At 50.2% G+C, this 22601-nt stretch overlaps 1 protein-coding gene across 4 annotated transcripts in view; it reads left to right on the top strand.

Moving 5' to 3' along the window:
• AMACR (alpha-methylacyl-CoA racemase) overlaps nucleotides 1-21439 on the top strand; it is a 613095-nt gene extending 591656 nt beyond the window's left edge. For 3 of the 4 annotated variants that reach the window (XM_078674919.1, XM_078674917.1, XM_078674918.1), the window contains one exon: nucleotides 20080-21439. In XM_078674919.1, coding sequence (XP_078531045.1) covers nucleotides 20080-20489 — 410 coding nt within the window. In that variant the 3' untranslated portion in view covers nucleotides 20490-21439. The remainder of the gene's footprint in view (nucleotides 1-20079) is intronic. The other variant, XM_078674920.1, reaches the window with a different exon arrangement.
• The last annotated feature ends 1162 nt before the right edge of the window (nucleotides 21440-22601 follow it).

Raw genomic sequence — 22601 nt, 5'->3', positions numbered from 1 at the left:
TGATAGGGGGTGGTGAAGCGGTAAGTGACTCCGCACTGCTGCCAGAGGGATTTCATATACTTTGAAATAAAGTTCATACCCCTGTCGCTGACGACTTCCCGGGGGAAGCCCACTCGAGAGAAGATCCCCATCAAGGCTCGACCCACTACTGGGGCTGTTATAGTACGGAGGGGGACCGCCTCAGGATAGCGGGTGGCGTGGTCCACCAGGACCAGGATGAAGCGATGCCCCTGGGCTGTTCGGGGGTCCAGGGGCCCCACAATGTCTATTCCCACCCTTTTGAACGGGGTGGTCACCACGGGGAATGGTTGTAGGGGTGCCTTGAGTTTGCGGCCGCTCTTCCCGCTGGCCTGGCAGGTCGGGCAGGACCGGCAATGGTTGGCGACGTCATTTCTTATTTTGGGCCAAAAAAAGTGAGTCACCAGGCGGTGGTAGGTCTTGTCTTGGCCCAGGTGCCCGGCCAGGGGGACATCATGGGCTAGGTTCAACAGGAAGTCTCTGAAGTGGAGGGGCACCACCAGCACTCGCCCGGCCCCCAGTTCTGCGATTTTCTGCTCGCTGTACAAGAGATCATTGTCCCAATAAACCCAGTGGGCCCCGGTGGTGTCTCCTTGGCTCTGGGCGAGCGCTTGCTGTCGCAATCCCTCGAGGGAGGGGCAGGTCTTTTGCTCCTGCCGGAATTGTTCCTGGGTGGGCCCCCCTTCTTGACGCCACTGAGCCAGGTCGGGAAGCTCGGGGGGCTGTGCATCCTGCTCAACACCCGCTCCGTCCACAGACACGCCGTAGAACTCTGGAACCTGCTCGACACCACCGCCCCCGACGTTGCCTTCATCACCGAGACCTGGATGAACGCCTCCTCAGCCCCAGACATCGCCATCGCCATCCCAGAGGGCTACAAGATCACCCGGAGGGACCGCGACAACCAGACCGGAGGAGGCATCGCCATCATCCACAGAGACACCATCCGCATCACGACCAACACCGACGACACCCTCACCACCGCTGAACACCTGCACTTCCAGATCCACACCAACCCGAAGACCACCCTCAGAGGCACCCTGATCTACCGACCCCCGGGACCACGCACACGATTCAGCGAGGACATCGCCGACTTCGTCAGCCCGCACGCTCTCCCCTCCGCCGACTACATCCTCCTGGGGGACCTCAACTTCCACCTGGAGAACAACAACGACCGCAACACCATCACCCTGCTCGACAACCTCGACAACCTCGGACTCAAGCAACTGGTGACCACCCCCACCCACCTCGCCGGACACACACTCGACGCCGTCTTCTCATCCAGCAAAGACGTCACCTTCAGCCACGCAACAGGACTCCACTGGACGGACCACAGCTGCGTCCACTTCACCTTCAGAAGAACGACGATCCACCACCTCCAGCAACAGGTTGCTCGAAGAAGCTGGAACAAGATCACAGCCGACCAGCTCACCGCCTCCCTGAGCCAGCACCCTCCCGCCAACTCAGCGAACCCCAGCCAGGCCGCCGACAACCTCACGAAGTGGATCAGCAACTGCGCGGACGAACTCGCCCCTCTGAGGACCCCGCCCAGCAGATCCTGCAGCAGAAAAACACCATGGTTCACCGACGAACTCAAGTGCTCCAAGAAGAACTGTCGAGCCCTCGAGAAAGCCTGGAGAAAGGAACCAACGACGGACAACATGACCACCCTCAAGCTCGCCACCCGGAAACACCACCCAACTGATCCGCGCCACCAAGAAAAATGCATACAAGGACCGGCTGGACAACAACGCACACAACTGCAAGGAACTCTTCAACATCGTGAAAGAGCTCTCCAACCCCAACGCCGGAAACAACGACATCACCCCGTCGCAAGACCTCTGCAACTCCCTCGCGTCCTACTTCCACAACAAAATCACGGACATACACAACAGCTTCAACAACCAACCAACGCAAGCCACAACCGCAACGACGCCACCATCCACCACCCTCCGCACCTGGACCCCGATCAGCACCGAAGACACCATCCGCACCATGAACTCCATCCATTCCGGATCTCCGACTGACCCCTGCCCTCACCACGTCTTCAACAAGGCCGACGCTGTCCTCGCACCCCACCTGCGGGACATCATCAACACCTCCTTCGACTCCGCCACCTTCCCTGAGAGCTGGAAGCACGCCGAAATCAGCGCTCTCCTCAAGAAACCCACAGCAGACCCCACCGACCTCAAGAACTACCGTCCCATCTCGCTCCTCCCGTTCCCGGCCAAAGTCATCGAGAAGACCGTCAACAAACAGCTGGCCGCCTTCCTCGAGACGAATGGATCCCTCGACCCCTCACAGTCCGGCTTCCGAGCGAACCACAGCACGGAGACCGCCCTCATCGCCGCCACCGACGACCTTCGAACTCTGATGGACAACGGAGAAACAGCGGCCCTCATCCTCCTGGACCTCTCCGCGGCTTTCGACACTGTCTGCCACCGCACCCTAGTACAGCGCCTCAGCAACATCGGAATCCAGGAGAAGGCACTGGAATGGATCACCTCCTTCCTCGACGGAAGAACACAAAGAGTCCGCCTACCACCGTACAAGTCAGAGGCCACCAAAGTCATCTGCGGCGTACCCCAAGGATCCTCGCTGAGCCCAACCCTCTTCAACGTCTACATGAGCCCCCTCGCGGCCATCGCACGCCAACACAACCTGAACATCATCTCCTACGCCGACGACACCCAGCTGATCCTCTCCCTGACCAACGACCCCGCCACCGCCAGAGCCAACCTGCACGAAGGGATGAGAGACGTAGCCGAATGGATGACGACCAGCCGCCTGAAACTGAACTCAGACAAGACGGAGGTCCTCATCCTGGGCTCCACGCCCTCCGCCTGGGACGACTCCTGGTGGCCCCCCGCCCTGGGCACCGCACCCAAACCGACGGACCACGCACGCAACCTGGGCTTCATCCTGGACTCCTCCCTCTCCATGACCAGACAAGTCAACGCCGTCTCCTCGTCATGCTTCAACATCCTGCGCATGCTACGTAAGATCTTCCGGTGGATCCCCACCGAGACGAGGAAGACGGTCACCCAAGCCCTCGTCACCAGCCGACTGGACTACGGCAACGCCCTCTACGCCGGAACCACGGCCAAACTCCAGAAGAGACTCCAGCGGATCCAGAACGCCTCGGCGAGACTCATCCTCGACATCCCCCGACGCAGCCACATCACCGGACACCTGAGAGATCTGCACTGGCTCCCGGTCAACAAGAGAATCACCTTCCGGCTCCTCACCCACGCGCACAAAGCCCTACACGACCAAGGCCCGAGCTACCTCAACAACCGGATCAGCTTCTACACTCCCAAGCGCCTCCTCAGATCAACCAACCACGCCCTCGCCACCGTCCCCCGCATCCGAAGAGCGACAACAGGAGGAAGATCCTTCTCCTACCTGGCCGCCAAGACCTGGAACTCACTTCCGACCAATCTGCGCCTGACCCAAGACCACCTCTCCTTCAGGAAGAAGCTCAAGACCTGGCTGTTCGAGCAGTAGCGGCACCCCCCCCCTCCCAGCGCCTTGAGACCCTACGGGTGAGTAGTGCGCTCTACAAATGACCTGATTGATTGATTGATTGGGGACCCCTCTGTTGTGGGGTCCGGGTGGTCGGTCTGGAGGAAGTCTTCTTCTGGGGTGATCGAGGGCGGAGGTGCTGCCCATTCTGGTTCTTCTGGTCTAGGGATGGTGCGGGTGGCCATGGACCGGGTGGTTACGCACGCCCAGTCCGGGAGACCCAACATCCCCAGATGCTCTCTTCTTTCTACAGCGGCCCACGGGGAGCTCTCGAGATCGTTCCCCAGGAGGCAGTCCACGGGGGCATCGTCGCGGACAGTTACTTTCAGCATGCCGGACACTCCTCCCCATTCGAAGGGGACGCAGGCCATCCGACACAGGCTCTCCGAGTTATCTGCCGATCGGACGGGGCAAAGTAAGTTTGGTAGGATTTGTTCTGGGGTCACCAGGTGACAACGGACGGCCGTCACACTGGCCCCGGTGTCACGCAGGGCCTCGGCCTTGCGCCCATTGATGCTCACCCATTGGCTGTACTTCCGAGTGTTGGCGGGCAGGGGAGTCCGCGGGACCATGTCTCTTCCTCCCAGGCATGCCAGGGTCATGGCGGCGGGTTCCCACTCGAACTGCTCCGACTCATAGGTCTCCGTGTCTTCGGAGACTTGTTCTTCTCCCAGGGCGGCGGCCGCCATCTGGCGGGGCCCGGGGACCTGGTTCTTCGGGCAGGTCGGGTCACTGGCATAGTGGCCGACTCGCTGGCATCGATGACACGTCACGTTAGCTCGGAACCCCGGGCGCATCGGGGGGTTTCCCCGGCCTGCTGGGGCCGGGGTGGCGTTAGTGGGCGCGGCCGGGACGGCGTCTCTGCCCCGGCCCGGGCCTCCTCCTCCTCCTCGGGGACGATGATGACCTTGGTTGGTTCTGTTCTGCTCATTCGGCCCACTCCGGGCCACTCGGGTGCTCTCCCACCGGTCAGCCTCGGTGGCGAGCTGCCGGGGTTCAGTCAATTTACTGTCGAGGAGGTGCTGCCTGAGCTCGACGAAGCAGTTGTTGGAGAGGTGCTCCCACACAATGAGATTGAAGAGTTGTTCGTAAGTGGTTACGTTGTTACCCTTGATCCACCCCTCGAAGGCTCGGCTGAAATAGTTCACGTATTCCAACCACGTTGTACCTGGGATCCGGGTGCAGTTGCGGAACCTCTGGCGGTACATTTCGGGTGTAAGCCCATATCGACTGAGGAGGGCGGCCTTCATGTGGTCATAGGACGTCATTTGATGGTCCGGAAGCTGCAGCAGGGCATCACGACCCTCGTTGACGAATCTCCCCCATAGACCGGCTCCCCAGTCACTTCGAGCGACCCGGTGGGCGGTCATGGCAATCTCATAGGCCTTGAACCACTGCTGTATGTCGTCGTTCCGGTGATATTCTCGGACCACATCCTTGGGGATGTGGACCTTCTGCTCGGTAGGACCCGGGGAGTGCGGTTGCTCGGGCACCCCTAGGTTTTTGTTCAGTTTGCGTATTTCTATCTCCGCTAGTTTGCACTCGTGCTCGTATGCCAGTCTTTTTTCTTCGAGGTCTCTCTGTCTCTGTTTTTCCTCTCGCTCTTCTCTGAGCCGTAAGTGTTCTAAGTTTATTTTTTGTTCCGCCAGTTTCAATTCTCCGTCTAATCTGAGTCGTGCCAAGTCTAACTCGTGTAATCTATTTTTTTCCCGCTCTTGGATCTCTTCACGGGAAGGGCCTGTTCTCCGTTCCTCCGTCCGGGTGGTGTTGACTTCCGGGGCTGCGGGGTCCCGGGTGGTTGCGGTATTCGTCTCTGTCCAGGCCTCTAGGGCGTTTTTGAAGTCTTCTTTTGTGCTTAGCCCGGTGGTAGCAATGCCTAAGTCCATGCAAAATTGTTTGAGCTCTCGGTGGTTGTATTCTTCCAGCTTTTCCATCTGGAACTTCTCCGCCGATCCGCTCTCTTTGGTCGTCATTGTGGTTTTAGTCGTAGGGTGAGTTACTGTCTGTATGGTACGCGTTGGTTCGGATCGCGCCGCTAGCCACCAATGTTAGACGGAGACCTGGAGGGTCGGCCGAGCACAGTGATCGCACAGACAGGTAACTTCCCCCCCACAGATGGACACCACACAAAGATCAGGGTAACACCTTTTATAGGCACTTCTGGTAGTAGAGTGGTACGATACAAGGCGATCAGGACACGATGATCCTCTCAATTCTAGTATCTAGTAAGGGAAAGGGGTAGCGGGACAGTCTTGGTACCCACGGGTACGGAGGTGTAACGGTGATAGCTCACAATCCTCGAGCTCGGTGTTCGGATGGGTCAGACCGCGGCAGCGCCGGCAGGTCCCGAAGAGGTCGTAGGTGGCAACGGGCCGCGGCAGCGCCAGCAGGTCCCAACGAGGATGAAGGTTACAACGGGCCGCGGCAGCGCCAGCAGGTCCCACGAGAATGCAGGTTGCAACGGGCCGCGGCAGCGCCAGCAGGTCCCACGAGGCTGAAGGTTACAACGGGCCGCGGCAGCGCCAGCAGGTCCCACGAGGATGAAGGTTGCAGAGGGCCGCGGCAGCGCCAGCAGGTCCCACGAGGATGAAGGTTGCAGAGGGCCGTGGCAGCGCCAGCAGGTCCCACGAGGATGAAGGTTGCAGAGGGCCGCGGCAGCGCCAGCAGGCAGGACAATAGTTCACAAGGCAGGGCTGTGGCAGCGCCAGCAGTCCGTCAAGGATGAGTTTGTCGCGGTGTCTCTCGACTCCAGGATACAACTGCCTTCCTGTCCTGGGGCGGCCTCAGTTATAGGTCTGGCGCCCTTTGATGTCCGGACCCTCGCTCTTGGAGGTCGGGAGGTCTGGGATGAGGGAGTCCAGACACCCAGCAGGGGGGTGGAGCCAGCGCCCGAGGAGGCTGGGGGGTGCTCGGCACCTGGCGGGGGAGAGCCATCGACACTTCTTACTCCCATTGACCTGCCAAGTGGTCCGTTCACCTCCTGGGTGGAGGGTGGTGCCGGGATGTCGGGGCCTGGCCAGGCCCAGGGTTGGGGTCGGGCTGAGGCCGCGCGGCCGCGTGGTGCCGTGTCCAAGATGGCGGCTGGGCCGGGCAATGGTGCTGACGGTGGCCCGGGCCCTGTCCTGCGGGGAGGGAGCGAGCCCTTCATGTGGCCTGTCCAACAGAAAATAATTAATAACCCATGTTTTCAGGATTCCAACGCCCCAGAAATTCGCACAACCATCCTGCCAGAACAATGGTATGATCACTTTAAAAACCTATATAACCATACTGTGGAGGTTAGTAAGGATGACGGGAAGGGACCCCGGTGGGATACCACGATTGAATTCTCTTTAGGGGAAGTGGTAGTGAGTATCCAGGGCTTAACGAAAAACAAAGCGTCAGGGCCAGATGGTATCCCACCAGACCTCTACCTGAGTAACGTGGATCTGTGGGCCCCAATCCTTACTAGAGTGTTAAACGCAGCAGTCTCAACTGGCCTCCCGCGCTCATGGTCATCAGCATCAATAGTTCCCATCTTCAAAAAAGGGAACAGGGACAACCCCCAGTGCTACCGCCCCATATCTTTGATCGATGTGACTGCCAAAGTATTGGGCCGAGTGGTACTCAACCGTCTTATGGACTGGGCTGACGAACACCAAATTATCACAGACACTCAATACGGGTTCAGGGTGGGGAGATCAACAACGGATCAGTGCCTGAACCTCTACCTATTGGTTGCAAAATACACCATAGCTAGCAACGAGGCAGTTTATCTGGGGTTTATGGACCTCACTGCAGCTTTCGACCATGTCAACCGAGAGAAGCTGTGGGCCCAGATGTCCAGATTGGGGGTTGACCAGAGCCTGGTTAATATCTTGAGATCATTGCACTGCGATACCACTGCCAAAGTGCGTTTATAATCTGGAAGGGTGTACCACGGCACCTTTTGCATGCAACAGTGGGGTCAGACAGGGATGTATTCTGGCCCCGTTTTTGTTCTCTTTATATATTAATAATCTAGACCAGGCATTAGGCAAATTAAAAAGTAGATTCCCGCCGAATAGGTTCCCGCCCGGTCCCTGTGTTGTTGTAAGCAGATGATGCGGTCCTCCTAGCACGCACCCCCCAAGGGACTGCAGTGCCTGATTGACGGGTTTGTTAGTTTTATGGATACCTTAGACCTGTCGGCAAACCTGACCAAGTCCTATGTTATGTTAGCGGGAACGAAACCTTGCAAGAAGTTCTCATACAAAATAGGCACATACAATTTAGGACAGGTACAGACCTTCCCTTACCTTGGCTTGTTATTTGATGGGCTTTTAAATTTTAAACTTTTAATTGAGGTGCTGTGTTCCAAATTAGTAGCTTCGACTGGCGCGATTATGAACTATGGACGCAGGCTGGGCCGGTGGTCGCCAGAACAAGTTATGAATTTGTACAGCTCAATCTGTTGTTCTAAAGTGATATATGGGTCCGACGTTTGGGGCTTCGTTAGTACTAAGAAAATACAGACAGAGGAGAATAAATATTTGAGAAAAATTCTAAAAACTTCTCAAAGTACTCCCGCTTACATCATTCACGAAGAACTAGGAACAGTATACATTGAGGACCTGATAAAGGTCAGACCCCTTATGGCCTGGCTAAAGAACTGGTCAAATACCGAGGCAGGCCTGAGCAGACAGATTATCGTAGACTGTACAGAAAGGGACAAAGGAATGAGTATCCTGTGGCTAAAATATGTTAAGTCCACACTTGAGGGAATTGGTTGAAAGGATCTTTTTTCCAACCCAACGGAAATCATCCCCCAGGATATTAAGAGAGTTAAAAAAATCTTTTTGGATCTGGTTGCCTCACATAGAGCGGCCGAGGAAGAAAGTAAAACCTCTGTCTGTGCCCATAGAATGATGAAAACTGCGGAAGGGATGGAACCAGGTTTTACTTCAAGAGTTGAGCAGAAGGGTCCCTGCGGCTGCAACAATAGGTCTCCGCAGGATACCCTTCCTTTTGTATTGTTATGTCCATTTTATGCTCGACCTAGGCGTAGTTTTTTTGTAGGAATTTTAAAACAGGCAAAGTTCAAACATGCCAAGGTTTCCTTATTATTCTTGCAAAGGGCTGATGATCCTCATACACTGTTCTGTATCATGAATTTTAATAAGATTGCCTTAAGGCTAAGGAATACAAAAGGGCTGTGCTGAATGAACTTCTCGGTTAACTGTCTCCAACCACGTGTAAGCTGGCATGAACACAATTCTGGCTTCCTCACAGCTAGAAACCGCCCACCAGCTTCATGCATGGTGGGACAACCTTAGATCACTCTAGGGTATTTTATGTCCTCTGATGTCTACATGAGGTATTCAGTGGCGGCTGCCGCAATACTGACGTGGGGGGAGGGGGACAGGGGAGTAATAATACATTTTTTTAAACGTACCTGAGTACACAGCCGCCTAAGATCTCTTCTCTGGCTCTCCTAGAGTCCCATTATGCACTGGGGCACAGGCTTCTCACCTAATCCTGGCTCTGCTCACATGCTATGACTGCAGCACCAGGATTGGTCTGAGCAGCGTGGTTTGCCACTCAGACAGAACCTAGGCGCCTGTAACATTTCTCCAAACCTCCTGCGCAACACGGCTGGGTTGGAGAAAACAAAGTACGCATGTCTGTTGGGCAGGCAGAAGATGGATAGCCAAACAGATATGCACACTTACTGTGCGCCTACTACTCTTCCCTACTATGCCCAGCCCTGCCCCTCCCTACACTGCTGGCATCGGCTCAGTCTGTCAGCTGTCATTTTATTTTTCGCTAGACAGCTGACTGACTGACTGACCAGTCGAGCAACGCTTTTCCGCCATTATGGAGGAGCCGCCCCTGGATAGGAAACAGCCTTTACAACGCAGGCTAAGCCATGTGTGCCGTTTCCCCGTAAGCGGCACCAGGCTTGCCTTAACCATGCATAATCATGGTTAAGGCAGTGCACAGTCTAGATGCTGGGTTGGGCGGGCACAGGAAGAGGAGGGATTGGGAGAGAATGTGGTCTGCTAAGTGCCGCTGGGTTTTTGGGGGGGTAAAGGAGTAGTTTTTAGGGCTCAGGGTTCGAGGTAGTTTTTAGGGCTATGGGGGTGGTCGGGATTGTTTTCAGGGTAGATTTTTGGGCTGGGGGGTTGGGGTAGTGTTTAGGGCTCAGATGGTGTTGGGGTAGTTTTGAGGTCTCGGGTAGTATTTAGGGCTCAGGGTGCGTCACAGTAGTTTTTAAGGCTCAGGGGGTCAGGGTAGTTTTTAAGGCTCTGTAGGGTCGGGTAATGTTTAGGGCTGGAGGTTCAGGGTAGTTTTAAGGGCTCGGGAGTTGGAGTAGTTTTTAGGGCTCAGGGGGGTAGGGGTCGTTTTTTGGGCTCGGGGTTGTGCTTAGGACTCGGGTTGAGTCATTTTTAGGGGAAGGGGTATTTTTTAGAGCTCATGGGGGTCTGGGTAGTTTTTTGGGCTCAGGGTTGTGTTTGGGACTCTGGGGTCGGGATAGTATTTAGCACTCAGGGAGGGGCGGGTGGTTTTAGGGTCTTAGAGTCGGGACTCAGGTGTGAACTTTACCAGGCAGGCCTTTACCACAAAATTGTGTGGTAAAGGCATGCGTGGTAAAGGAAGGTGTTAATCAGATGCATTTGTTGTTCAGGCAGCATTGTAGAGGCATGTGTGGTGTAGCCACGCATGCCTCTGTCATACAACCCCCTGGATGTGTTTCTTCGTGCAAACCAGACACGCCTGATTACCAAACTCTTAAATTAAATTAGGATTGCTAACCTACCTGGATTTATTTGCGGCAAACAACCTTAGCCACTGTCCTGGGAATGGTAAAATACAAAAAAAAGCATAGAGTTGCACATCCCCCTCAATTTTGTTTCTCTCACACAACCCTGGAGTGCCTCCCCTAGAAGATTGTGAGTTTTTTTTGTTTGTTTTTATAACATTTGTTTGCTACTCTCTCGTTCCCAAATGCCTGACATGCTTCCCTGGACAACTTGACCCCTTACTGAGACCTATAGAGCTCGAACTAAGCACTCTTTCAGCAAATAATGTGCAAGAGTTTGCTAAAAGGGGGAAGTACTTGAACTACGTTTATAAATATTCCTGTAAGGGAAAGCTTCCACAACTCTATTTAGTCTTACCTGTTTTTCTTCTCTAGTTTCTATGTACAACATCTATCCTCCTTCTCCACATACCTTCAAACATCTGCAGGAACTTTGCCATTTCCATAAGTTTATTATTTTATTCTCATACGTAAGAAAATTCGAGAAATTAGGAGAACCATAGTCGTTTCCCAAAGATTCTTGGTGTTCAAGAGTTTTGCTGAATTGATTCTACCTGTTATAATGGAAATGAGTCTTACATTGTTCTCTATGCTATGAGCATAATGGGCAATGTAGTATGTGTCATGGTTTAATTTAGTATTGTTCCTGGAAACCTCGTATAAAAACCTCTCTATTGTTATTCTTACATTTTTGTGACCTAATTACCTAACCATAATAAGAAACACCAGTGTTGCTATTCGCTGCCATGTGTGGCTGCGATCGACTGGGTTTTTGTGCGATGTTCAGTCGTTGGTAATGAACATGCTATTCATTGAGACTCGCCTGTTTGGGGACAGGGATTACTCTGCCCTTGAATGCTTCAAGGAAATTAGAGCTATTCTTTGCTGTCTACTCCATTCGAGCCTCTCCCCAGCTGTCCCCTACTGTTCCTCACCATCAAAGAAGTGTTCCTATTTGCCATCACCTCAGCACAGTGTGTGAGTGAGCTGCAGTATCTGTGTATTCATCCACCACACACCACCTTCTTTCCCAACTAGCTGGTTCAGGGAACTAGGAAATCTTTTCTATCGAAAGTTGTGATTCCATTCCACATCGATCAGACCATTAGCCTTCCAGCATTTCATGCTATGCCTAACCTATCTAAGACGGATGAGAGACTCCATTGATTGAGCCCTAAAAAAGCTCTCGGCTTCTTCATTGAGTGGACAATCAGCTTTTTTGGGGGTTCATCGGCATGAAAAAAGGCAAGGTTGTGCAGAAGCATACTATCTCACACTGGATCGTGCTCTGCATTAGGACCGGCTATGCACTGGGGAAGAAGATGCTTCCAGAAGAAGCATCTTCTTCCCCCTTCTTCCTTCTACCGCTGCATTAGTACTCAGAGTCCCGCTCCTTGGCATCTGCCAGGCAGCTACATGGCATCCCTCCATATATTTAAAAAGCTTTATTGTCTGGACAGCCAAGTCTGCCAGGAAAGGCACTTTACCTCTTGGTCCTGCAAGACTTTCCAGTTTGAGCACATCCAGGCCCGGACTGGCAATTCCGGGCACCGGGCAATCCCCCGGTCGGCTGGATGGGGTGGGGGCCGGTTTTGTTTGTTGGGGGCCGGTTTTGTTTGCTGGGGCCGATTTGGAACCTGACGTGATCGAGCAGCAAACAAACACACAACTATCTGCATAAAATGCAGCTGCTGGTGCTGCACACACTGTCTGCCCGTGTCCCGCACTGCTAGCTCTACAGCATATTATTTATAAAACAATCCACTGGCTGGTCTGACTGTCTGCACCATGCGCGGCGTCTTCAGTATCCACCTTCACGCCTGCGCAGTGCGTCATTCACCCTTACGGTGGGGGATCTGGAGTCAGAGGTCCGGGTCAGGGGTGATCATGCGCAAGCGCATTGGAGTCGCATATTAAAAAGTGCGCATGAGGAGGCCAGAGAGTGAGACATCGAGAGGCTGGAGCGGAGCCTGGAGAGGCCCTGACCCCATAATTTACTTGTTGCCTGCCCCGGCCCCCGGGCTGTGTCTGCAGGCTGCCACCCGGCGCCCACAGGTGAGTGTTGACCCTGATCATTTAATTATTTGGCAAGTACTGTGACTGTCTCTGGGGGCGTCGCGACCGGGCAGGAATTAAAAGCAATTAAAGCCTGGATAAGCCCCGGCCCGGTTCCGCAACCGCAGTGCAGAGTGGATGTATTCAATGTGACAAACAGGAGCTTCCTTCTGTTACTCAAAGTCAGATCGGGTGAATGCGCAAAAGTCTGCCAATGCGATGTATATTTTACTGTCTTTGTATGTGAAAGAGCTATTGTGCCATGTGGCCGCCACTATGAGTTCTCTAGCTTGTTGTTGTGGTAGAGTGCAGGCAATAATTTGCAAGCGTGAATTTCGACTCGAGTCCAGTGCCACAGAAGCGAAGCAATAGTCTTACACGTATCGAGGGAGCATAGTAGGAGTATTTACAGGCCCATGTCTCTCTGCCCAGTTGAGTGCAAAATGCTTAAATGGTGGCGCTCAGTGTCCTGCTCAGGTACAGTCGCACCATATTGGCAACTCTCTTCAGATTGCCGATGGAGAGTTATCTGGTAATCAGCAGTCCAGATCCCGGGTGCCTTGCTGCTCCAACCTCCACATGGGAGATAGGATAGTGCACTAATCAATGAAAGTTGCCATTGGCCGGTTAGTAGAGTTCTGCCACATCTTCTTAGCCCCCATGATACTCTATTTTCCGTGCTAGTAGTGAACATTACCATGTCGTCTACTTCATGGCCTGCAGCCTGTGTTCGCTGGTCCAGAGGCCAGCAGATTAACTCTTCTTAAGATCCGGGGGCTCCGTTGCTCTGCCATTCAAAGGCAAGCTGCGCTAGATTTTATGGTTAGTCTGTGCCGAGGGGTTGGAGACTCCCTCGGATCGGGGATGTGCACAGAGATGTTTGCAGCACTTGTCTTTATCCAACAAATACCCATGAATTGTATGCCCACAAACCAACTATCATACTCTAACACGAAAAACCAAATAAACCAAAATGCAAAGAAATTGTCTAATACTTTGAAAGCAGCAATGCCACAAACCTTTAAATACATGAAACTTAAAAGTTAAGGCATTCCCTCATTGTGATATTCAAACAGTGGCCCTAACACATAGCCTTCCCCCCAGAAAGACTGACTTCTGTGCCCCCGTTACTGATCGAGCTCTTTTTAAGACTTAATTAGCAGCAATAAAGGAGGAATAATATAAATGATGTGGAAGCCTTATCAAGTGGAAAAAATATGAAAAAGAAAGAATACTTCTCTTTCTGTGAAAGTTGTAGACAGGCCTACAGCTGGAGCACACTTGACAGGCCGCGGCCTGCCCTGTAGGAGCCCGCCTCTACCGACTGCCTTCTTTTCCTGTAGAAGGCCGCCTCTTCCTATAACATGCCTGTGTTACGTGCACTGCTAATGCCTTGGAAATATTCAAATCATACAAGAAATGTTGGCTCTGTATGAAAACTGACATAGATTTGAGTGAGTCACACACACGCGGGAAACTGAAGAGACTGGTTATTTATTTCACATTTTATTCTTTATTTTAGGTTTTGTTTTTAAATAAAGGATCTGATCCAAGGGGCATGGGGCGCTGAATATAGCAAGGGGAGGCCAAGAGGAATGGATTGAGATGGCACACGAGGCTTACAGAGGCCTGATTTACCGACCCTGGGAGGATGGAAGGCTTAGCTGGTCTTGTCAGTACTCGAACATCACAGCTAATGCCATAGGCGAGAGTTAACTCACTCCTAGTACTGTGTTTTCCATGGGCGCAGCTTTTTGTGTGTTTCACGTCACGAGGCGTCCACTGAGGGGTCCTTAACAGGGGGTGGCGGTGACAGTAAGTGCCGGAAAATTGTAGCCTTCCCCGGGCTGTGGCCCTCCCTCCCTCAGTGATGGCCGGGCCCTGCACTTAACTCACTGAGCCTCAAGGAAGGACTAGGTTTAATGCAAGTGATTTCATCAAAACCAGCAGAAGAGACAATTTGAAAGGGGAATAAAGTCTGCAGGATGGGCGATCTATATGAAATCCGTGGCGAACCTCTGCCATAGTGTCAGGTTGAAATTTGAGAGTTGATACAATTGAATATGTAATGATAAATGTGCTGTAAATTTCACAGTTTTGGTCTGTCTTTTACCAAAATTTTCTTGCAGGGAGAATACCCCTCCCACCCCAAACCCCTCTAGGAGTGGTCAGGCTCGCTCGCTATGCGCTGAACGGGGGCTGGTCTAGCAACATTTGCCAGGGCTGCTTTCAGTTCCCAGTCCGGCCCTGAGCACATCCACAGGCTGCCTTCAAAAGGAACTGCTTTGGTATCTATATAAAAAGTGAGGAATCTACAGACAAAAGTCTCTATCCAGAGACCAAGGAAGTTACCTTTAGTACCGCTCTTTCTGGTTGGTGAAAGACGTCCTCATCCTCCCATTTGTGTGATTAGACTCTACCTATTAATACGATCCCAAAGGTACAAATCTGCACACTAATCTATTAGTTTGCCTTTGGGGCTCTACATCCGGTGGGTGCGGACAATCTCAAACACTTTTGGACATAACTTCCAGAGTAGAATGGCATAATTGCTGAGCTATATGGCACCACCTTCTAGTATGATGAGGTACCATGGAACAGATTCCAGATCCAGTCTGACACCTGGGAAATATTTGTAAGTCGAGTTATCTGTGGCTTTAAACAGTCTATACCATAAAGATCATTACCGAAAGTAAGTAATTTGTTCTTCTAAAACACTAAAACAGCTTGGATGTTCAGTTACCTTAAACTACTCATGGATTTACAATACATTAGTAGTTGCTGATTGATGTTTATACCACTTGGGTAATCGGTGGTGGTCCGTTACTTATTTAAAACAGCTGAACACCATTTTTGGCAGATATCTAAATCTTTTCTCAAAGCGTGTTTTCTGTGATTTATCCTAAATCTGTTCAGTGGTTTTTGAGGAATTAAGGCTCACAAGTTAGTGATGTAGGGACAGTTGTCCCAGAGGGAATGCCGTTAGACTCCAGCAGCAGATAGCAAATTAAAAAAAATAGATTGACCAAGAGGGCCTTTTTTCTTCGCAGTCTCTCAAGCAATCTTATTAGTTTACCGCAGCATCAACAGATTTTTCGACTGCCATTGCACAACTTGATCCCCCCTTCTTCATTATTGGACTTGGCCTTTTTACAGGGTAATTCCTAAACTTTTTGCCCTCCTTCTGGTATTTTTTCTGAGCTAGTGTTGGTGGTTTTAGGACTCTGGGCACTTTATCACTGCTGTGCAGTTTAAAGTGCATGTGCTCTCTAGCGTAAATGTGGTAATATAGGTCTACACTTGTTAGTCGTATTTAATTTACCTATCAGTCCCTTGTAAAGTGGTATCTCATATACCCAGGACCAGTAAATTAAATGCTACTGGTGGGCTTGCAGCGCTGCTTGCGCCACCCACCAAAGTAGCCTTTCAAACCTGTCTCAGGCCTCTGCTATTGCAGGGCCTGCACGCACAGTTTACTACAGCTGTGATGTGGCATCCCTCCATATATTCAAAAAGCGGTCACATAAAGTGGTTGCCACTTCTGTAACCGCCCTTCTACTACATATCAGTCACCACTAAGATAGGCCCTAGCTAGCCCTGTGGGCAGGGTGCGTTGTAGGTAAAAGGTAGGACATGTGCCTTAACTGAGTGGCATGTCCTGGTATTGACAAGCAGTCATTTTGGTTTCTCACTACTGTGAGGCTGCCCTCTATAGGAATGCATTGGGGATTCCCTGATATGTGTTTCAGTGGTAATTCCTGACATGAGAGGAGTAGCGTGGTCAAGTTTGGTAAGTTTGGAATAGTGGTAATAAATGCTGCATAATGGGGTTCGCAGATTTATTTTAGAAATGCCACTTTTAGAAGTGGGCATTTATGTGTGCTATGTGTCTTTGAGCCTGCCTGTTGTGTATTGCATGTCTGACTCTGGATGACAGGTGCTGGGGAGGTGCAGTGGCTCCAGAGGGGCTGGGTGAGTCCGCACTAGACTGAATAGATCGATCTGCATTTGGAGTAGTGGGAGGAGTAGCACCTGATCCTGAATAGGACTGTGCCTGCCTTCCACAATGCTGGCTCTGCCCCCCTGGGGTGTGTCTGGGGCCAGATCCTACACTAACAGAAGAGGTGTTTATGCATATGTAAAGAAATGTGTAAGTGCCCCCGAACTGGTTTGGACCAGGCAAAGAGCCCTGTGACAGGGGGAGAACAAATACATTATGTGGTATAAATATTGGGGCTATGACCCAATGTAGAGTGAACTTTGTGCTTATTTGGACTGGAAAGAGCACTCTGCCAGGAGGAACCACCATGGGACCCAGCTGCTGCCCTCTGCTGGGAGGCCCTACATGCTGGCATTCGTGTTCCCAGGTCTACCCTTGTCAACTGGGGGGCAAAGAGCGCTGTCTCAGAGGGAGAAAAGCTGAGCACTCATTGATTGTGCCCTCTGAAATTGAGGTCAGGTGGGCGCTTTGATCTGACCCAGGAACAGATCAGTGAGGAGCGCTACATTGCTGCATTCTGATGCCCCTGAAGAGAAGGGGTCTTGCCCGCTCAAAGCGTGTCGTGAGCACTTCATCTTTGTTGCACCTTTGAGCCCAAGAGGGCGGCTCCTGCCTCAAAGCACATCGTGAGTGCTTCATCTTTGTGGCACCTTTGAGCCCAAGAGGGAGGCTCCTGCCTCATAGCCCGTAGTGAGCGCTTCATCTTTTGCCCTGGTTGTGACCAGGGCAAGAGCGGCCATACCGCAAGAAGGAATCGGGCATGAATGAAGGATGCCTGACCGTGGGTGGGGCTTCCTTGAAGAAATAGGAAGCGGACGTGTGTTCCCCAGAAGAAGGAAGTTTAGCCAGGCAGAGGGGGGGTTACCGTAGGCGAGAGGAGAGCCTCACGAGCCCCAAGGAGACGAGAGAGGACTCGAAGGAAACTTCACTCCGAGTCCTACTGCAGCGGCGCTCTGCTTGTCGGGGAGGATCAGTCCGGTATTTCTTTAAACCCGGCCCGCAGTTTCGCGGGCAGCTGCAGCCGTACGTAATAGTGGGGACATCTTGGCATCCGGAAACCTTACCAGTGGCCCCAAACTGGATTACAGGTGTTCCAGCACTCCCCCATCCCGATAACTGGGGCTCACACTCACAGAGGGTACCGTGGATGTCTCACTGGCTGCATTATTTTGGGCCAAGTGATTTGTGCACTGATAGCCAGGGTCCGGGTCGCTGTTCATCTTGAGATGCACCGCTGTGCTGTTCTATGGACAGGGGCAATATGTCTATGTTATGTTATGTTAAAGTGCATTTTTATAGCGCGCGGCTACTCTAAAAGAGTGTCCCGGCGCTTTCCACAGGCAACTTACAGTGTCAACTCAGCATAACAGATAAAACAGAACCCAAAGCAAGAAAAAGCCACCTAAACAGAATGATTAAAAAGCCAAGTCTTCAAATTCTTCCTGAATTGAAGCAGGTTGGGAGTGCTGCGGAGTGCCAACGGAAGCGCTGGGGAGCCTTAAGGCTGAAAGAGCGCCCCCCAATGCGTGCTTTCCGCACGCGTGGGACCACCGCAGTGAACAGGGATTCAGAGCGCAACGAGCGAGCTGGGCGGTAGAAGGCCAATCTTTTCTTCAGGTATCCTGCGCCAGAGCCAAACAAAGCCTTGTGCACCAGCGTCAGAGATTTAAAAACAATCCGCTTCCGGATTGGAAGCCAATGAAGCGCCTGCAGCAACTCCGAGGCCCGCGCTCGTCTATGCAGACCAAAGATTGCCCGGGCTGCCGAGTTCTGCGCCACCTGCAGGCGCTGAACCAAATAGTCCGGGAGGCCTAGGAAAAGGGCGTTAGCGTAGTCTAGCCTGGATCCGATAAGCGCCTGCACCGTGATCCGTCTGTGCTCCGCAGACAATAAAGGTAAAAACTTGCGGAGCATTCTGAGGATGCCGAAACAGGTGCCGGACAGGCTAAGGATGTGCGCTTTCAAAGAAAGTTTATTATCGAGCTTAACACCCAAGTTCTTGGCGACCAAGGACGATTGAGCCGGAGGGCACATGGCGGCCGGCCACCACTGACGCCACTCGGGATCGAAGGCACAGCCGAAGAAAAGAACCTCCGACTTGCTGGAGTTGGCCTTCAGCTAGCCATATATTAATGCCCTACACGTGTGACCTTGAGGCCTGCTTAATGGCACTGTGTTTCCAGTAATTAGGGTGTGGTTACAGGCATTTTGATAACAAGTGCCTAGTGGCACACGTGATTTGTGTAATGGTGGCAGGCATATTTCATGGCTTTGGATTTCCCTAATATGTGTACACTACAAGTGTTTACTCTGGTGCACAGGGGATAATGTGTTTAAATGAGGTGCTATGCTAAGTGTACCGTGACCAGTAGTTACTGGTTGTTTTCACTACCTGTGAGTTGTGATATTATAACAGTGGCCTAAATGGCCCTGTACTGTATATAATCCCTGTAAAAGTCATACCTAGTACCAGGTGGCACAGTGTACATATGTGATTATGTCTTAATATGTTTTATGGGTAATACAAAGGCTATTTTTGATATAACCTTGTTTGGAGTTTCTTTTGTGGTGTGCCTAGCGTGTCACTGCTGCTGCTGTGTGTGTATGTGTGTGTGTGTGTGTGTTGCACAAATGCTTTACACATTGCCTCTGGGATAATCCTGACTGCTCTGCCAAGCTACCAAGGGGTGAGCAGGGGTTATCTTCAGCGTGTAACTCCCTTGCCCTGAGTAGTGTGGTGATTTTTGCCTGGCTTAGGTGCACGCCCTAGCCAACCAGAAATCCCATTTCTAACACTCATAATATAAAAAAATAAGATATAAAGCAGTAGGGTAGAGGTACCCTGATCCATTGGCCCTTGTGCAGGGCACCTACTGCAGACTCTTGTGGCCCTGCCGGAGTACCACAGGACCCCAAACAAACAAAAAGCGACAAGAAGATGGAAAATGTGGGGCATGGGGATGGTGCGGGGGGAGTCTGTGAGTGGTTGACTGCTTACGAGCTTTAGGCACAGGGCAAAGGCTGAGCCCATGGCCATGCACTACTTATGACCTCACATAGTACATCACTTGTACCATGTTAAATGACATAACCCTGACGTTTTCCAGGAAGGTGCTAAGGTGCATGAACACGTTTTTGGGGAAAGTTCATTAAGATTCGTTAGCCAGCACCAGAGTACCAGCAATACAAAAATTGTTCTTCCTATGGAAATTCTGACCTCGCTGTAACTACACAGTGGCGACCTTAGGGTTCCATGGTTTCACAAAGGATGACTGCCTACGACTTTGTTTGTTTATTTTACCATGGAACTCCTCGATTAATTTTAGTATGTTTTTAATATGGTTGGGGTAGCTCATCCAAGTGGAAGTAGAGCTAATTTCAATCCTAAATTGTCCAGATGACAGATTATCTATTTCCCTTCTTGAAAGTGAATTGTTTACGGAAGAATTGTTTGATCAGTGGAGAATAGAGCATGCAATAACGGGAAACCTTTTGATTGAAACCTCTGACTGTACTCAAGGCAAACTAAGCCCACAACTAGCTTAACATAAACATAAATAAAAACACATTCTAGTCGCCAGTAAAGACAAAAAGTGTGTAAAAGAAATATTACAGACATTTTGGAATACATTGAACATACATGTGTTCTTATTATTTTACTTTGTTATATTTTATTAATTTTTTTAATGTTTTGTTTCAGGTCTCGGGCTTGATGAAGATAAATTACCCGGTCAGATGAGTGTTCCAGACTGGGATGAAATGAAGACCTTATTTCAAGACACATTTTTGAAGAAGACGCAGGCAGAGTGGTGCAAGATTTTCGACGGCACAGAAGCGTGCGTGACCCCTGTGGTGGAATTCATGGATGCTGCCCAGCACCCACACAATGCGGACCGGGCATCCTATTTCAAGAACGATGAAAACGAAACCAGCCCCGGACCTGCCCCCATCTTGTCAAGAACCCCCGCTATTCCCAGTAGAAGACGGAACCCCTTGATTGGCGAACATACGGAAGAAATACTTTTAGAACATGGATTCAGTGAGGAAAAGATTTCTGAACTGCGGTCTTCCGGATCCATTGAAAGCAATAAGCTACAATCTAATTTATGAACCCCAACCTAAGTGCCTTGGGATACTAATGTGGAGATGTGTTGAAAAAAGAATGAATTGTTCGAAATCTTTTCACCTTAATCTCATGTATGATTTGATACTTGTGATCTACACGCACTTTGTATTCTTTTTAGATACACTGTTTTTTTCTGAACCAAATTGTAGATGTTTCTTGCTCATCTACGTTTTGTTTAGAAATGTTTGGCCCACAGATAATTGCTTTAATATGTGTATATAGAATTTTTGGCGTTCTCTGTTTTTTAAGAGAGAACGTTTGTTCATTTGACATTGTAAACACAAAATACCTTGCTAATCGGACGTATATGATTGTGGTTTAAACTATCGCTATAATATTATTAATCGTACAAGCTGAACTAGCTGCAAGAATCCCAGTGTTGGGTTATCTAGGTTTCAATTTGTGCGCTTTCCAGTGAACCAATAAAACTCTCCGACCAGAGATGAGGGTGCGTGGGATTGTTCATCAGGGCCCAGAATATGTTTTTTAGCCAGCCCTTCCAGTTCTATTAGAAGATAGACATATATACTATAACTCTTCTTCCTCCCCACTTTATCTCCGATTGCAAGGTTTAAACTCGTGCCTTAATGTTTACATTTGTGTTGTTGTATCAACATGAATAACTTAGCCCATTTAAAAGTAGGCATTGCTAATTTCAAGCAAGGCTCAGTTTTCACACAGAAAGAACTGAGAAACATATTGCCTCTCTTTCAACTTTATTGAGGCTATTACGGTCCTAAAAGCACATGTTTTTAAAAATAATTTTTTTCCCATCAATTAAAACAATTTCAAGAAATGATCAATGGAAGAGTACAAAAGTACATATTGCATTTTTCAAGCGGGCACTCGAGATTGGTCTTTTTTGGGTGAAATCATTCTGAATTCCGAGTTATTGATTTAAACTTTTTGTAATAAAGCAATGGAAGAAAACATAGTTCTATAACTTTGCAAGTCATGTGGTTTGTAAAAATGTTAAGATCATTTAAAAGTTTAATGCTTGTCATTTTCTTGCAAATATTTATAATACAACATGGTATTATGATCAAGTTGCTGAAGCCTGGAAGCATCAATCCACTTGTCCTCAACTTTGGAGAAACTAACTAAATGGTGTCTGATCTCTCAAAGAGGCAACATACAGATTGTGCCTAACATTTCAAGAGAGGAGTCCATTGGGATCCAAAAGAGTTTGTTGACACTTCCTCCCATGGAAGAACTATCTGCTGAGTTTCCCAGATTTAGTGTACTGGCTGAATGTTGGCATTTACCATGCCATAAAAGAGGGATGAATGATGGAACCCCACATGCATTTCCCATGCATGCCTTTACTCCGCTGTCACTACCCCACGCATTATTTTACCACATAAGTCGTTACAACGAGTTGCCTTTGGGGGGGAGGGGGCACTGGACTTTCCAATAGTAGAAATTACTATTCCAACTCCAGTCATTGTATCAGTAGGGAAGGTGTTGAACCTAAAATCCAACACCCGAGTCCAACAGTAAGCCCCCTAAAGCAAGTCGTTGTAACAAATTGGGTGGTAAAGGAACTCCTGGTAATTTCGCAGTTGGGTTAGTGGCTATGGAGTAAAGGCAGGTCGTAGTTCTGCCTGTAGTGTAAAGGATGTTTCCAATAAATCAGCAATTTGTTTACTTGGGTATCCTACAGGGAGTATAAGAAATGTTTTATTGGCAGCAATGGCATCTTATGTATGTCTCTTTACACATCATTAGCCAGTTTAGTTGAGTATGGCTCTTGGGGTTATAGTTGGACCATCTAAGAACATGATTCCGCCAGGACACTGCATTTCTGAGCCAAACAAAATGGGAAGGACTCTACATAACAGTCCAGCCTTGCTATCACATGCAATTATAATGTTATGTAGAAGCTCTAAGGGTAATGAAAAACCTGAATTATATCATCAAGGACTATAAGAAAAAAGGAAAAGAACTGCTATGTAATTGGAGTGATGAGTGGTTATCAAGGTGTGGGACATAGAAAAGGAGAGGAATGTTGGAGTTGTATGTCATGGGAGATGCTAAGTAAAGAAATTAGGAGGATCAAGGGAGAGAAGTATTTAGACCAAAAGATATGGCTAAGC

This window comes from Lissotriton helveticus, chromosome 2_1, assembly GCF_964261635.1.
Source record: "Lissotriton helveticus chromosome 2_1, aLisHel1.1, whole genome shotgun sequence".
Taxonomy (NCBI): domain Eukaryota; kingdom Metazoa; phylum Chordata; class Amphibia; order Caudata; family Salamandridae; genus Lissotriton; species Lissotriton helveticus.
Note: the sequence above shows the minus strand (reverse complement) of the source record. Positions and strands in the feature narration are given on the sequence as shown.